We start from the raw sequence: 18,338 nt of genomic DNA on the forward strand, positions 1-18,338 counted from the left end.
AAAGTGGGCAGGGGTGAGGTGGGTTCGGGGGTGAGGCCAAGTAGGAGCCTGACCAGTTTTTTTTGGGAGGTCTGGAGCCTTGTTTTAAGGGCCTTTGAGGTGCTGTGGTACCAAGGGGTGCATGCATAGTCAAAGAAACCTTGTTGTAACCTGTTAAGGTCTTCAAGGTGTTTTTGTTGACCAGTGAGGAGATCCTGTAAAGGAATTAAGGAATCAGTACAGTACACACCAATAGTAACTTGCAAGTAAGTTGCTATAACACTAATTCCAGTGTTGCATATTCAACTCAATTTAAGTAAAAGTATCAATACCATGTTGTAGAAATAATCTGTACAAGTTTAGCTATTCAAATTTTACTTGCATCAAAATGTATTTATAGCCTACCTACATTTTGCAAGTAAAGGAAAAGTAAAATTATTAAAATGTTGAAATACTCAAAATTGTACATAGCCTAAGTATAAAAGTAAAGGTACTTAGTTACTTTCCACCACTGGTGCTATACTTTTCTTAATAGTTAAGTTGTTATCAAAATAATAAGCAGGTTTAGCTGTAAATATACTCAGATGGAGGGAGGGTTACTTCAACAGTGGTGGGAAAAGGTATCTGAAAGCGACACTTGGAAAAATAAACATTTTATTACAAAATTATTCTCGTAATAAAAAAATGCATGAGCATGATTGAATGAGAGAATAATGAATCAATCATCAATCAATCTAGGATTAATGACGGATATGGAGTAGCCTATATGTTTTGATTGATTGATTGAATTATTTATTAACTGTTTGCAGAATTACAGTACATTTCAAGCACAAACTCAATACAAAGACTGTTAACTGTGAGTGGACGACCCAATTAAGCATTACACTTGTTTACAAGAGGGTCCACCTTGGTCAATTCATCAAAACATTTAGAGACGTACAAATAGACACTTCTATATACCGGTAGTCAAAGAACAGAACAGGAATTCATCAGGGAGATCATCGTTTTTAAAAGAATGAAAGGTTGTAGAGCAAAAATATCTATTTACAAAGAAAATGTTGCTGACTTGCTGTGAATCTTTTTAGTTCACGCTACACCACTGCTCCAGGCCAGTGGGTGGCGGTAATGCACCCCCCCAACGCTGTTTGAATTATGACAACTGACCAAAACACTACAAGATTAAGCTGAAGAAGAAACGACGACGTCAGATGTCAACAAAACAACACATTATCTGGTGTGTAGTGTGTGGTTGTGTTAATTGCAACGTTTTGACAATATGTTAAACAATGTATTACTGTACATAGACTGTACCACCAGTCTATGTAACAACACCTACTGTTTGTGGTTCACGCTAAATAGACCTGATAATCATTGCTAATGCTACTGTTTACTTGCTACTTAGCGTCCCATGCTAGCAGCTTAGTTAGTTATAGCCCACAGGCGATAAGGTTGTCCTGCTGTAGTATATACCGCAGGCTCACTGGTTCTTAACTGGGACAAAGGGTGATACTGCTAATATACATGTATGTGTAACGTCGGTGTACTCTTGCTGTAACGCAGTACTTGTGTAACGTGATGTTATAATATTATAGTATAGTAAATGGGGGTCTAATGCACAGCAGCCATATTGGAAAGCCTTCTTCCTTCACAGGACTGGTGTTAGTGTTACTACTACTTACAGTTAATGGTAAAATGGTGCATTTATATACTGCCTTTATGGCTTCATCCAAGGCGCTTTACAGAGTTTGTGCATTTACATTCACACACACTGATGCCGGAGGAAACCATGCAAGGCACCACCCTGCACTTCGAGAGCAATTAGGGGTTCAGAGTATTGCTCAAGGACACTTCGACACTAACTCTGGGGGAGCCCAGGTTCGAACTGGCAACTTTGCGGTTACCATGAATCCATCCGGCCACTCTACCCCTGAGCCACTGTCGCTTGGAATAGGCGCTTTCTTGACACGTATGTCTGCAGGTACAGGGTGTTTGCCCAGCCTTCATTAGTATCATTGGTAACATCTGTGAAGGAAGAGGCTCTTAAGGCATGATTCCTTGCCAATATGTCTGTGCTTAGACTAAGAGTCCATGGTGGCGGAGGTGGCTCAGCCTCAGGGGTAGAGTGGCCGGATGGTAACCACAAGGTTGCCAGCTCGAACCCGGGCTCCCCCAGAGTTAGTGTCCACGTCCAAGTGTCCTTGAGCAAGACACTGCACCCCTAATGTGCAGGTTGGTGCCTTGCATGGTTTCCTCTGTCATCAGTGTACGAATGTGTGTGAAATGGTGAATGTCATGCACAATCTATGTAAAGCGCCTTGGATAAAGGCGCTATATAAATGCAGCATTTACCATTCACTCATTGTGACTTTTGAGAAACACCAGCATTGTAATGAAGTCCACATGCCAGCTCTGACAGTGTGACAATATGCGTTCCCGGAAACGATTCCAAAATGTTATGGGACCGTTTCCGGTTCCTCAATGTTAGACCCACTGTGTAGACCCACAATGTAGACCCACTGTGATCTCTCTTCAGATGGCTTCGTTTGGTTGGAAGAAGAAAGTTGGCGAGAAGGTGTCCAAATCGACGGTGCTGCTGTTTGAATCTGAGGCAGAGAAGAAGACGAAGAGTCTTAAGACGAAGGCTGTTGGTGACGATGACAAGGAAGAGGCGGACTGGCTCCATGCAACAAAGAGACGCCGGGAGACGCTGCTAGAAGACTGTACGGTTAAGAGCAAGAGACTGAAGGACGAGGGAGCCTTCCTGGCCCAGCAGGGCAGGTGAGACTGAACCATGTCAACCCCAATCTGGGAACCCGTCTGCAAAACAAAGGGAAAACGGCACCCTCTCTTTGTCTTGAGAGACTACTTTAACCAGCATCCATATTCTGGGGGGGGGGGGGGGGGGGGGGACCATAAGCCAAAACATAGCAGATCTACGTTGTGAGTAATGTATAGGGTTGGGATAGATATGGAGTGGAGAGAGTCTATACTACAGCAGAGCAGTCAGATATGCAGTACAGACTAGAGATACAGCATGTCTGTTGAGGCAGCAGATCTCTTCACAATTAAAATCATCATAACTTCAAGTGGTTTGGTGTGTTACAAATAACATGTAGTTATTATGTTACCACAGTTTATCACATTTAAAACAACCTAGTTGACCAAAGTGAAAAAGGAGCGGACCTGACAGATTGGAGCTTAAATAAAAAAAAAAGAATCACACTTGTGTGAAGTGAGGGGCGCTAATATATTAAGTCATGTCAAGTGAGTCATGTTGCTATGATTAGGTGATGTAATGGTGATGTCAAACAAACACGGACAAAACAAACATTAAACTTTCTTTATTGTTAAATGGCATTATGGCATTTAATGTTTGTGTTTGGGACAAGATGACGTAAATTTCCCTTCATTGTCAATGGATTTGTTTTAAATGTTTGTTTAACTCAAAACAAACATTAAACCTGTATATAGGAGGGGCTCAAAAAGTAGACCCGTCTGAAGTGAGTGGTGCTGTACTGCACTGCACTGCACTGTACTGTGACATCGTGTTGCAGCTTTCAGTGCTCGGACACGCATCTGTGGCTACCACCACTCAAAAATGAACTAAAGACAGAATTTCAAAGTGAAGTACTGAAGGATATTAGTTAGATCACCAAATAAGTCGCTATATAGTTATAAGCTTTAGGAAAGTTCACAGAGGTGTAACACATAGTCCTTTAATGCTCACTCTGCAGTGACCTGCCATGCAACTCCTTGCGAAATGCAACTACTTGCACCATTATCCGCAATGGCAGTTGCAAGGAGTTGCATTGGTGCGGTTGACCTTAACACTGTTTTGTTGCATTGGTGCGGTTTGGTCTTTAGAGAGAGCAACACATCAACGAGGCGCTAAACACTCGTAGCTGCCGATGCCAATAATTAGGAAGCTTTAGGAAACGGTTGCTTTTATTAAAGGTGAAGCTTGGCTAGTCAGTCACCATCAAAAACGCCCAAAAGAGGTCGCTGTTGCACAGCACAAATTGTAACGCCTCTGTATGTAACAGGAGCTAGGTTTATATGCTGATATTTCAAAATATAATCCAGTGGCAGCACTAATTGTACATTTTGAATAAGGATAGCAGACAGTGATGATTGCTAAAGGGCACTATTTATCACATCCCTTTTGCACTTATAAACAAGACAAGGTCTAATAACTGTTTGGTGGAAGGAAGGCACTGGAGCATTCTTGGACAGTTAAAGATTAAAGCCTTTCTGAACAGGGTGCAGACAAAACGACAACGTTTCGATGTCACTACAACATCTTCGTCAGGTGATCCGTTCAACAGTTTGGGAGATTATCCACAGACAGACAGACAATTTCAGCTCACCTCCTAGTACAGCCACGTGGTAATAATTAATAGTCTGACTCATGGACAAAAAAAGATTTGGCTCAGGAAATACTAGACTGTTCTTGGATATTTATCCCATTACAATTGATCTTTTTTTTTCAATCAGTTTGTGAAGGCCCTAGTCTTGTGGACACAGAATTGCAGCCCACATTAACTGTCTGTAATTGTGTTTGTGACGAGTAAGTGGATTCTGCTGTGGAAATGATGTGTTCCTGTTGCAGAATGACTGCTTAGGGATTTGAAACGATGTCTGGACAATGCCTTTTCCTCTCCTGTAACCACATTGACCCCTGTGACATTTCGCTGTTACTACAGGTTAGAATAGAATCAATCTTTATTTCAGACCCTAATAGGTCCATAAAAAAGACAATACAGGGGACAACACAACAGTTGTCCCCTGTTGGGCGGCTGTGGCTCAGGAGGTAGAGCAGGTTGTCCAATCATCCCTGGGTCGGCGGTTTGAATCCCTGAACCCTACATTGCCTCCAATGAGTCGGTCGGTGTGAGCTTGCCACCATTGGTGTGTGAATGTGGGAAGTGAGGACGCTGGCGTCGACTGTTCGCCACTTTACCTCCCAATGTATGAATGAATGAACCATTGTAAAGCGCTTTGAGCACTTGGAAAAGCGCTATAAAATTAAAATGCAATTCATTATTAACAAACAATGTATAGAAACGACCCCCTCATGTTTGTTAACCGATTTCTACCATGATTCATTCCCCTGGGATATGTGGGTGGGTCACACATTAGTCCAAGGCTGTGTCCGAGATCACTCACTCAATCATATGTAGGAGACTATAGTGAAGTCATCAGTGAAATAAATAACACGTTTCGGACACTACACACACACGTCATTGCTGTTGCACAATAAAAAGAAATTGCCAGATCAATGTTGGCATTTTTCTTTTAGCACAATGCATAATGGTTTGTAGGTTTTGTGATAGTTTTGTAAGTAATCTCACCCTACTTTCGTGTTGTGGGATAAAAATTGGTTGATGACTCGCTATTTAGTAGGCGATAGTAGCAGTAGTGATTTCGGAAACTGCCTTAAAGCATGCACAAGCAAGGCATACAATCACATCATTAAGCACAGTTATTTGATCATGACAGCCCTAGCCTCGGTACCCAGGCTTTTATTTCCGTTCGCATCCGCTCAAAAAGTGAAAGCCTGGGGGAACGAGATACATTCCCTGGTCTAGGAGTGGGGGTGAACTACAGTGCAGAAGGGCGTCGCTCGAAATAATGGTGATAGCGCTGTTTTCTACCAGCGCTATTCTCCAGCGCTTGCTCCATTGCGCGCCCACCCCTCTAGACCAGAAAGCATGCTGGCTGGGCTAGGCTATCACAGCCCTAGTTGGACACTGAATCAGGATATCCGTCATCATAAATATGGAGTTTTATATGTGTTTTGTTTTCTTTAAGTCATTCATGTTATGTATGTATATACGTGTATTATTGTGATTTTTGTCTTAAAATAAAAAACATTTGATAACAAAAATAAATATTGACTGGAGGAGTTTCCAGGTAGGATGAGCCAGATAGTGTTTATATAATCACATCACTAAAGTGCTCAGTGGGACAATGTCCCAGCATAACCTCAGCTCGGGTCACGTCCCACTCGACCAATGGGATCCGGTCTACTAGGTCTAGAGACCGCATCCAGTAATAGAGGGTATATGCGCATGCATAAAGTCAATGGCAAATCCAGTGGCAAAGTGAGTTTAATGTCATTTAACTAATTTTAATACAATCAGATAGGACTTTTCTGTTTGGATGTAAGGGCTGTGAAGTCCAGAAAGTAGATTTTGGCCACTCAGTAGGCGTTCCTGCATAACTTCCGGGTATGATGATGATGATGTCACGCGCATACCCTCTATATGGCTGCAACTATCGCTTAACGACCCATTTAGATCTGAGGCCGTATTCTAAAATACAGTTTTCTGAAAAACATACATTTCTATTTCAGTGGTTCTCAAATGTTTTCATGTCAAGTATCCCCCACAATCATATGTATTTGACCTTCGACCATCCCATCTCAAAATATTTTGCTCCAGGGACCACCAGAAGAAAATATTTGAGTAAAAGATGTATTTTAGCTTCGCTAGGCAACGCTTGCTTCCATGGTGTGACATCATCGTATTCCAAACACTTCATCTTTAGCTGCGTTGTCTCTGAATTGAGGCTCAGATTGAGGTGTGGGACGATGTTAGCCGGCACTAAATAAATACATAATTATCGCGATCTTCCGGTTAGCATATTAGCACAAAAATGGCTGATTACCGGGATCTTCTTCGCGACCTTTTTCGTGCATTCTGCCGACTGCTGACCACAGCGCTGGAGTCAATGGTGTCATGGAATCGGTTAATCATTAATGGGTTTAATTTGGCGTGATTATTCTATCGTTGCCCAAATATGTACATATTAAAGAAGTGTGTGTGTGTGTGTGTGTGTGTGTGTGTGTGTGTGTGTGTGTGTGTGTGTGTCCGCGTGCGTGCGTGCGTGTGTGCGTCCATAGACACTGGGAGGCCATTAAGAAGTGGGACGAGGCCATTCAGCTGACTCCAGAGAACGCCTCGCTGTATGAAATGAAGTCTCAGGTACATTCTCTATCTATGCTAATGCCTTTTATAACATCTGCCTGTTCCACTGCAACATTAGATCAATGACTCTCAAAATGTTTTGTCCATGACCCCCAGTTTGAGTCCCCCACATTAGAGTCTAATGATTTGATACCCCAATCCACATTGGTCAAAATTGATATTTGTCAAGATCTAAATGTCTCAATAGCATACAGTATATTGTATTAACATACTGTACCATATAGATTGTACGAAACTGTAAATGTAAACTGTTAATTTTACTCTGAGTATATAAAAGGAACCAAATGGATCAGTAAAGGTCCATTTGGTTCCATTTGTACTCAATCAGAGTCACAGACCTGTAAGTGGTGGTCCACGGACCCCAAGTTGAGAAGGGGTGTATTGCATCATGTTTGCTTTCTTTTGATTATTTTGTGGTATTTAGTTTAGTATTTAGTTTAGTATGTAATTGACTGCGATAGTGGAGGCAGAGAGTCCTGGCCAAAATGGGAATCAAACTGCCGACTCGCTGAGTCACCCATGTACCCTAACCATTTGGCACATGGGGCACACTGGCTGTGGTTGGTGTGTCCTTTTTAAGTGCAGATCTGGGACAATGTGTCAGGTTTGATTTATATGCAGGATGTTCATTGGAAAGCATCGCCAGCATAGATGACTCACTTGTGGCAACTTGTTTTGAGAGAATGTTTGCAAGCTAACTATTTCAGAGATGTTCTCTGTGGTTATCCAGTTAAGAACATACCTAGTATTAGAGAGAGTGCGTATGCGTATACAATGATGGTCTGGATACTTGTAATTAAGTTAAAGTATCAATACCATATTGTAGAAGTCCGGTCCTGATTAAAAATTGTATTGACATCAAAATACTTCGCTCAATACAGAGTCTAATCTTTGTATTTATTCTTGTGTCCAGACCACTAGGGACAGTCGCTCAGTAAGGAGAGTAAAATAAGTGAACGAAAGTAAACTATTTAGAATTCGCCAGAAACAAAAAAAACATCAATGCAGTATGTATTTTTTCAGCATTGCCGTTTTTAACCATAGTGCTGTGTGCATAAACTTTGTCTTAGGATGAATGTGTTTCTTTCTAATATATGTTAGGAGCTTAAGAAAACATAATTAAAAAAATCTTAATTCGACCTCCCGGTAACAGCGGTTAGCATATTAATGGTTCTATCGCTAATGGTTCAAACGGCAGTATCACAGCTCTCCTTCTCTGCCTTTTTCGTGCATTCCGTTGGCACTGGTCCCAGATCGGTCATCGATAAGAACAGCTGACAATGGATCTCCAAGCTGATCTGCCGCAGGGGAGAGGGCGAAACGTTTGGCAGACAGTTTGAGTATCCAATGGTTTTGGAAGAAGGCTAGAATGCACATTCTGTGAAAATAAAAACATTTGCCGGACGAAATGGCGGATCAAGCATGTAGATGGGTTATTTTCGACAAAACGATTTGGTGTCGAGCAGCAAAGCGGAGGGGTCCGCGTATAAACCCCTGTAGGACGGGACCCCCATCAATATATGTATAGGGTTTAAGTGGTTGAGTTATATAACATGTAGGCACAGTGACGGTGCCTTGGAAATACACTGTTGATGTAAACATCATTTAATAATCCTGTAACTGGGATTTTTGACAACTTCCGTTGTCTTATCTAGCTATATCTACTGTATCAATTTCCCCATTCTGTATCTGTAGCACGGTGGCATCTCCCCTTATTGCCTTAACCTTTCATGTCACATTCTGGCAGCGTTTTGTCTTGACATTATCCAGTAAAAGGACATTTGAGAAGGAAGCCATTACAGGAAACCTGCCCAGGAAAAATAATGAATGCCTACTCTCTTCTGAGCATTTGGGAATTCCTTGTCATGACTCACGAATTAAAATCCGCAAACATAAACCCAGAACCGCCATTTGTAAGCCATCCGCTCTCTCGGTTTCCTCTGTGCCCATTTGATTATGTCCCAATGTGTTTGATTACACGCAGTGTCAACAGTGTCCATTTGGTGGAATTGAAACATATGTTCCGATTGCTCCAGACTCTTGTGCTGGACGCTTTTCACATGGAGCAGCCTGATAACTAACGGGTGAATCTCATCAGAGCGGCCCTTGGCATCCATCATGTTTACCATGTTCAAGGGCTTCTGGAGGAACTGAACTCTTCATTTGTTAGTCATTTCAGCTTTGCCTGCAAGGGAGACCGACAGTCCCGTACGAATCATATAGGCAGATTTCTTGTTTGTGTTTCTTGATTATTACATAATAAGAAAAAGGTATCCCTTTGATGCTTCACTTCTTGTTCATGAATAATGATACTTCTTGCAGCCGTAGTTTAGTGGGTAGAGAGGTTGTCTGGTAATCAGATGGGCACAGGTTCGCCTCCCGGCTTGGGTATGTGTCCCTGAGCAAAAACTGCTCCCCCCCAAGCGCTCATCATAACCACCTGAGCAGCCATCAGCTGTAAACGGGGACAAACAAAGGTCTCCCTTTCCCTAGTTCTGTCTGTCTGTCTGTCTGTCTGTCTGTCTGTCTGTCTTAGCAACACCTCCTTACTATAAATGCACACAATCCCTATGTGTGTCGTCAACTCAAATCCGTCAGTGAAGTAGAGACTTCATACGCATTCAAATTCAATAATAACTCTGTATCTTTCATAGCCCTGGTCAGCGGTGTGGAGACACATTGGGACATTTGTTGTGTGTACTAGCCATCAGGGCCTGGACCCCACACCCACATATTACCCATGGCTCAAGATGCTGCTTTTGACCTAAAGCCCAAACCACAGCAGTTGCAACTAGTCGGCGCATCTCCTTGCAAAAAATACAGTTTTAAGGTCAACCAAACCAATGCAACTCTTTGCAACTTATTTTTTTATACAGTACTTTTATATTACTGTACCCAATATTGCTTCAGCTGCTTGTCCCAGAGCCCCTACTTGAATACATGTCTGTGTGTCTAGAAGAAATTCAGCCCTAATCATATGGTTTATAAATATGGTGATTGATTGAGCACCATGGAGTGATCTGAATTTTATAATGATGTAATCTAACCTACAGGTATTGACAATACTCCAGGAAGTGTTCCCAGCCGTGAAGGCAGCCGAGATGGCAGTGAAGTGTCGGCCCGTGTGGTGGGAAGGCTGGCAGACGCTGGGCCGGGCCCAGGTCAACATGGGAGAGGTAGACCTGGTGAGTACTGGATGGATGGTTGGCCCAGGTCAACATGGGAGAGGTAGACCTGGTGAGTACTGGATGGATGGTTGGCCCAGGTCAACATGGGAGAGGTAGACCTGGTGAGTACTGGATGGATGGTTGCTGCCACCTACGTACTGTAGATCGGCGGTTCTCACAATTCTTGGCTTGGTGTGACCCAAACGAGAAATTAGACGTTTGCCCGGGACCCAAACTAATGAAAATGGCAGATGTGATGCGTTTTTAATGGAATTTCTTAGATTCTTCTTTTATTATCTTCATGGAATTTCTATTATAATAATAATTGCATTTGTTTTGAATTCATGACAATTAATTAATTCATGACATTCATGACAATTAATAAAAGAATGAAGGGGCACCAGGTTGAAAGTAGAGTTGTTCCTCGGGCCGATACCACCCTCAAGTACCGGTACTCGTACTCGGTACTGGCCAAGTGTAGATCGGAGATCTATCTGCATCTATGAGAAAAAGGGGGTAAAATAAAGTACTCGTATCTTTACGAGTACTCGGCGAGTACTAAAAATGAAGTACTCGTACTCGGTCTGAAAAAGATGGTATCAGGACAACTCCAGTTGAAAGTGGTCACTCAGTTAGGATGGGAAAGTACAGAGGATGCAAATACACTGCAAAAGAAACGACAGCTGAAAAGGTACACAATTATCACAATTATTAGTGTGGTTGCCCGAATGGGCAACCAGACTCTTGTAACTGTGACACTTTATTATTATTTTCTCACTGGAGTAGTCTTTATTTTGACGCTTTATACCTCCCACACTGTACGCTGTACGCACTTGAGCCATATGTCAAATTGACCGGAAAAATCGGGAATCGTGTGCTTGTATTTTGTTAAGAGAAATGTTGTATAGTTTAATTGATATGAATTTATTAGTGAATTAAATTTCCCCATTGACATGAATGGGAAAAGGCAAAAATTCACATAAAAGTATTTGTTCCTCGGAGACTGTAATCACTATAGTTACAAAACTTTTAGGGATATTTCAACATTATCACTAAAATTATTTAACCCTAAAATTTTATCGGTCGGCCTCATGGTGGCGCTATAACAGCCCACTTTACCTTTTGGCTTATAACTCTTGAACCGTAGGTCGTAAAATCAAAATTATTTTTTCCCTGGATTCCTTGGGTCATGACGCATCTCCCCATATAGGCCACGCCCATTTCCGCCATGATAGATTTTCCGCCATTTTGAATTCTGTCCAAAACACACTTTTTGCTTTTCCTCCTACAGATTTTGTCCAAATCTCACAGAAATCGGCACACGTGATCTCTGGACCCATCCAATTAAAACTGAGCCGCAGAATTTTGAAAGTGCGTATCGTTCGGCCGTAATCGTCTTCCGAAGTTAGTAGGAGGGGCCTATATCACAAAAAATGCCATAAATCACGAACGGAATGTCCAATCCATCCCAAATTTCAATCACATGTCCGGGGTGGTTCAATCAACCAAGTTCTAAAAGCAATTCCATTTTCATCCATAGGGGGCGCCGCAAACGCGAGAAATGTAACCGTTTGTCGCAAAAACATGAATTTCGGGGGTTAAATCCCCTCCGAATTACTTACGCATGATCTAAGGCGTGACTTGAAATTGTAATTGGCTGGCAATACTAGTGGGAGGGGCATATGTAAGCCACTGCGGCAACCACACTCTGCAATTTTTTAAAATTGCGAATTTTCTAGTTATTATTGCCTAATGATGTTTACAAATGTCTGTGATAGTTAATCATCGATGCCTGCTCTTATGGTGGGGTTATATCAGTCATTGAAGGACTCACATTTGACTCGTCGCCAGCGTTCCGCCTCTGAAGTGCCTCTATTTTAAAGAACACCCAGCAGCCCGAGGCATGGAAAGATTGCTTAAAGTGCCCTGGAACGCGCCCGGGCGTGTGGATATATGAAAATGGCTGATTGCAAGCTTCACCGCTCGCCCATTTAGAGGAGCGCAAACAGGGCTGAACTCAGGAACCCCGTGGCTAATGGCACTGCCTCCAGATCCCACATGTCCCGGAGCTGCCGAGCTGTCAGGGGCCTACCTGTGACAACAATGGGAAGTGTTGAAAGTTACTTGAGCTAAAGCTTAGCCAAATATAGACACACCTCCGTATATAATAAAGCTGTTGGAGGGGGAGGCGGGGACAATTCTATTTTTAGTTAGACGTGTTCCGTCGAGTCTCAAGAGTTTGTGTGCATCAACAAGTTTGAGTACCTATTTGTACAAAGTAGAGACACTGAGATTCCCGGGCCAATTATGTTTTTTATTCTTTTGTCTGTCTTGCATTCCCTTCTCTATCTCACTTTGGGGGAATGGGGGAAGTAGCTAAATAAAAGGATGTATGCTTGAATCTGTCATTCAAATCAACATGTGTTTCATACTACCACAGTTGTATACACTGTACAATGTTGTGCAACTTGTGCATTAAGTTCAATACAATTTTGTCAAGTTACCTTTATTTATATAGCACATTTAAAAACAACAGAAGTTGACCCAAAGTGCTTTCCATTTAACCCATTGACGCCTGGTGCAACGTATACGTTGTTCTACCCTTCATGCCGGCGCGCTCTCTGCGTCTCATCAGCTATTGCTATACATGTAGCAACATAACTATTTTAAAAGAAAATCATCAGAATTTGAAGGTTTTCAGAAACCTTAGGTCCCAGATTCGGCCTCAGGCATCAATGGGTTAAAAATGACAAATACAATACAACAACATCAAAAGAGCAACAACATAAGAGCAGTACAATTTACACAGGTTAAAAACATTCAATGACTAGAAAAGGCCATAAGTTTATATTGTCCTCAGACTGAACTGAAGGCAATGGAGAAAATGTGGGTTTTAGAGTGGATGTAAAGCGTCCGATGGCGGGGCTGTCATCAGGACAGACAATTGTCTATTGTCCATTGTCTGTCCTGATGAAGGTCGAATAGGCCGAAACCTTGAATAAAGAGCAACATTCTTGGCAAGTTTCTGACAGTGTGCGGGACCCTTCTTTGTTTTTCAAAGATAACCTTTTTAAATATGACACGTCACCCATGTTGCACTGCTATTCTGTAAAACATGTAATAATTATCCAAGGTTGTCGACCCCTGGACAACCTTTTCGGGGACAAGCCCTACAAAATGTTGCGCTAGATCTTCAAGCCATGGATGCGATAATGGTTGCCCAGCCCTGTAAAAAAAAAAAGACAAAGACAAAGAAAGAAGGATGGAATATAACTTTTCTCTCTGCTAAAGCAATTGGGGCCTAGGGCTTAATAGAGAGTTGGAGGCAATATGTTCAGAGCTCTAGTTTCCTTCATTAAATGCCTCCTCGTTTGATGTATTGCGTGATACTCCCTTAGCCTCGCCTTGACCACAAACTGGCCAGAAAGTTTTTCTCCCATGGTTAGCACCTGATGGTTTCCCCAGTATGAGGACAGGCTAACGGGGGCCAAAGTTCAACATCCTTTTAAGCACTTAAATCCTATATAGTTTGTTGCTCGGTGTCCCCCAGGGGTCTGTACCTTTTTCTTCCTCTACTGTAGAATTGGTTCCATGTCTACTCCCTCACTTGATCTGTATTGATGTGCTTTTACTTACGTTTTAACATTCACTCAAGTAAGAAATATACTTGAGAAATGTCAATCATCTATTTTGTATTACTTTTATCTCCTTTTATCTTTTACAACATAGTATTTTTTACATGAAGAGTAAATTAGCCGTTAATATCTTAGGCCATCTGTGCGTAACCAGTTTTCCAAAAAACATTTCTTACATTCTCAAAAATAGCGCAACTCGTCGTGTATGCAAATAATAATGACCGTGCTCACAATGAAGTATACAGACGCAGAATAATTACAAAGGGTATTCAAAATGTGCAGGAGAGGTATGAAACTGGAGACCTCTCAAAAAAAGAGAGAAAAAATCATAAAAGCACAGTGTCAAATTGTTAAACATTACACCATTGCCAGATACCCTATATCTCTTATCATTCTCCATCAGTGGTGTTTCGTGAACTCGTTAGTCATCATGAATATCATTTCGAGATAATATAAGTTAATAATTTCACTCACTGCAAATGATCAAAGCTCAGGAATGACTTGCAGTGGGTTCCCATTACTGTTTAATGGGGGGAGATAAGGGGAGATTTGTACTTCTTCCCTGTCGAAGGACAATGCTGAAATTGATCTACAAATTCACAGGCAGCTGAATGAGAGGTTGACTCCTTAATGAAATAGTAAATCTACCTGATGTGCAGTGCAGTGTGAGGATATATACATTGCCCTGCCAGAGAATTATGGCTGTTCTCTTGTTCCATAATCTCCTGTCTGCATCAAACAGATGCATGTGCGTGCCGCGCGCACACACACACACACACACACACACACACACACAGAGGGAAACACATTATTTCATTCAAGAGTCCTAACATAAAAAGCTTAATCCATTCCTCAGTTAACTACACGAATGAATTCTGGTCCTGTCATAGAGGGTAAGATCAAACACAACAAATATTTATGTAAGATCAAACACAAAAAATATTTATGAATTTGTCTGGAATGTGGAACTCTTAAGTCCCTACTTGATCCACTCAGGTGACTTATTAATGCTCAAGGTCCCTCGTGCTCAGACTCTTGATACCAAGTAGTGTTCCTGCAGTACTTGAACACAGAATCCAAAATGTCTCAATGGAATAGTAGGGAGACCACCACAATATACTGTAATATTATATTAACATATTCTCCAGATTGTTTTTAAACCACACCCAAATGTCTTGTTGTGCCCATGTACCTGCTTGGACTTCTGTAAAGTTTGATTGCATTCTGCCTCTGTGTCCTGACCGACACCCCATATACTGGTGAAACCAATTAAGTCGGCTATAGTTCAGCACACTGATGCTGTCTAGTGTCTATAGTACAATACATGACTGAGGTGGCACCTGGCAGCAGAAAAAAGCAACACACACAACCTCCTGCTGTCACTTTGCAGGCGGTGAGGTCCTTCCAGGTGGCGGTCCACCTGTGCCCGTCGGAGCGCACACTGTGGCAGGACGACCTGGCATGGGCACAGCGGCTGCAGCGGCAGCACCGGGACAGCCAGGAGAAGAGGCGGCGAGAGGAGGAGGCCCACAAGCAGGTGCTCGACGTCCCCGAGCTGCAGCGGGACTACGACGACTTTGAGTCGGACGAGGTGCTGGCCGCCTGCACGGCCGTGGCCGAGAGGGAGAGGCGCTACGAGGAGATGAAGGAGAGGACCATCGTCGTGGTACTGGACGCCGACGGGAACGTCCGGGAAGAAGACGCGGACGCGGCGGCCTCCGTCTCGACGCTTGTCAAAGCACGAGGACCGTAAATAGCTACCGTTATCTCAGCATTTTACAGTGTAGGTTTGGGTCCACCGAGCAGAACAAGAAATGGTATCAATTGGGTGTCCGTGGCGGCGTGGTCTAATCTAATGCAATATCGAACTGGGGATCCGTGAAATTAAAAAGGTTTGAGAATAACTGAACTGAACTACACTGTCTGGCACCCCAGTCTACACTGTAAAATCAAAAATACTTAACTCATAGTGCACAAAATGAATCCAAATGGACCCATAAGGTTCCATTTGGACCCCTGTTGGTCCCCGAAACGAACGTTGAGGGCCAGTGCTGTGAGATTGTCTCAGATGATTAATGGCTGAACGATTCTATTTTCGAGGAGGAACATCGTTTTCATGAACATCGATTGCAGCGTGAGAATCCCACTCGAGATCATTTGTCCGTTTCTTGTAAATTAAACATGTAAACCCTATATATGCTTTTTCAGATGTCCTACAAAGCTGAAAATGACTGTTCTGGAAGTTCACAGAGTGTCAAAAAAAGAAAAGCTGATCTGCATGTTTGTGAGTTTTCAATTGTAGCCTAGTTCGGCAATGTTTTGTGTGGGTTTAGTTTTTTCCCATTCAGACTTGAGACCGATTCAAGAAATGTCTTGAAGAGTTTTCTGAAAAACGTATGTTGTTCGTTCTATCAGTGTTTCTCTACCTTTTTCATGTGAAAGACCCCCAAAATGACATGTATTTGACCACCGACCCCATCTCAAAATATTTTGTTCCAGGGACCCCCACAGAAGCAAAGATTTGAGTTTAAATTGTTTAAAATAAATATTTATATTATATTAAATGATGTTCACAATTTTTCTAAATAGCAGGTCTACTTTGTGCTGGGCTTTGAGCTTGTAGATCTGCTATTTTGTAATCACCAAAGTATATATCTAAAATGGCACTACCACATAGGTTCTCTTGGCCAAAGCAGAAACCTGACCAGCTGTTCCAGAAGGATTGAGTTGATGCAATTTGTAGTTACTATGCTCGTATAGAATAGATGTAGGCTACTTACTACTACTATACTATCCTGTCTTTATTTTGTCTATTGGCTCTATAAATGAAATTCCATTTCTGCTTCACCCAGCTGGATGGCTGTTCAGATGGTCGAGACTTTTCTGATATTAAACTGAGCTGAAACCACAGCTTATTGGGTAGAGAGGCTGCCTGGTAATCAGAAGGTCATGGTTCTCCCAGCCTGCCCGGTTCCCCCTCAAGTGCTCCTCATGACCATCTGAGCAGTTTTCAGTTGCGTAAAGCTGAATTTCCCCTGGTCTAACTACAAAACAAACATGTCATATTGGTGTGTAGCTGTAGGAATGTGAACCTGGTGTGTTTTTGAAAAGTGCTCTCAAAGCTTGTAAGATTCTGAGTTATGTGTGTTTTTATTTTTGTTGTGTTTTTCTCTTTGGGCTTCCCTCAAGTGTTTTTTAGTTTCCCATATTTATCTTAATAAGATGTCACATAATGACGCATGTCTAATTTGTGTGGGAGCTGGGAACCCCATGTGGGATTATCAAATATCCCTTAAACACTTTGATCCTGACCTCCCTATTTTGGTCTTGTCATATGCGAAAAGTAAAAAAAAAACATTTTCAGGAATAACAGATCTACAATCACGTGTGTCGCTAATACTCGCTATGCCACGTTTGGACAGGATCAGTTCTTACTGTGGTGTCCTGAAATGAAACATGAATTCACCGTCCTTAGATTTGACCACTGTGACCTACAACATAAACATGTTCGAGCACATCTAGTGGCTAATTTGTCAAACGCCACTGCAGATGGTGTGTTGTGCAAGAACCGGTATGCTAGTTTCGTGCATAGCATATTAGCATTACTGGAACGCGTATTTGCATTAAGTTAACCACTCTATTTTAGTATGAGCGTTTGTCAAAAAATAGCCGATCTGCAAGCTCACAACATGCACAACACCATACAACTGTCAGGAGTATGTTTTTCCTTGTTTGTGAGAGGTTGCTAATGTTTATTGTTTATCTCCCCCCCCCCCCCCCCCCCCCTTTGTCTTGGCCCTGCACCGTTAGTCTTCCAACAATTTAGATTTTACTTTAACTTTTCTATTTGTACTTACAATCTTGGACTTTGTGGTCCATTGAGAGCGATCATCTTTGATCACAGTTTGGAATTTTGTGATCGCCTGTGTTTTCAATGTTTTGAATTTCATTTGTTGAATAATAACTGTTAATTCTGCATTAAAGCCTTGCTAAAAGTACTTTTCTGAATCTGTCTGTTTTGGAGGCCTAATCCAGTATACCAGATGAATCGATGATGAGAAAAATGGTAAAACTGTACCCTAATTGGCAGACAATATTACCTGACCTGATTGAGGTGACTGCTAGATGGATGCAAACTACAGTGGAAGATAATGTAATGGTTACTGTTTTCTGTGATGGCATTCTGAATTTAGTAGCCTGTTTTGATTTCACTCACTGTCGACTTGTCCTTGAGCGAACTCCACCCTATGTGCTCATCAGAGCCATCTGAGCAGCTACTGGGAGAAAAAGTAAGTTATTCCCCTTATCCCCGGGGACCAGAAAATGCTCCCTCTTGATTAATGGAAGGATTAGATAAACTTGTTTTTACAGCTACATGCCATGCATACACTTTGTATTTAATGGACATGTATCTAGAGAAGATATATGTGCCCTTTAGTCATTTATGTTCTTACAAATCACTATTCCCTTAATGTAATGTAATGTGGGCCTATTACATCTGTGTAAATAGAAGTAGCCTACGGTCTGGCTCTGACCAGGCACGGGGCAGTCTGATTTACTTCTGCCCG

At 42.1% G+C, this 18,338-nt stretch overlaps 1 protein-coding gene across 1 annotated transcript; it reads left to right on the top strand.

Moving 5' to 3' along the window:
• Window positions 1-1,144: 1,144 nt before the first annotated feature.
• On the top strand, window positions 1,145-17,768 carry ttc33 (tetratricopeptide repeat domain 33). Its single transcript, XM_083793472.1, has 5 exons — window positions 1,145-1,213; window positions 2,513-2,757; window positions 6,884-6,965; window positions 10,022-10,153; window positions 15,161-17,768. Exons 2-5 carry the CDS (start codon window positions 2,513-2,515, stop codon window positions 15,521-15,523), a joined length of 822 nt encoding a protein of 273 aa, XP_083649598.1. The 5' UTR covers window positions 1,145-1,213; the 3' UTR covers window positions 15,524-17,768.
• Window positions 17,769-18,338: the final 570 nt, after the last annotated feature.

This window comes from Protomyctophum parallelum, assembly GCF_964188405.1.
Source record: "Protomyctophum parallelum genome assembly, chromosome: 21".
NCBI lineage: Eukaryota > Metazoa > Chordata > Actinopteri > Myctophiformes > Myctophidae > Protomyctophum > Protomyctophum parallelum.

Coding starts and splice junctions, on each gene's coding strand:
- ttc33 (XM_083793472.1), top strand. CDS start 2,513: ATGGCTTCGTTTGGTTGGAAGAAGAAAGTTGGCGAGAAGGTGTCCAAA. Junction 6,966..10,021: donor TGTATGAAATGAAGTCTCAG/GTACATTCTCTA, acceptor TCTAACCTACAG/GTATTGACAATACTCCAGGA. Junction 10,154..15,160: donor ACATGGGAGAGGTAGACCTG/GTGAGTACTGGA, acceptor GTCACTTTGCAG/GCGGTGAGGTCCTTCCAGGT.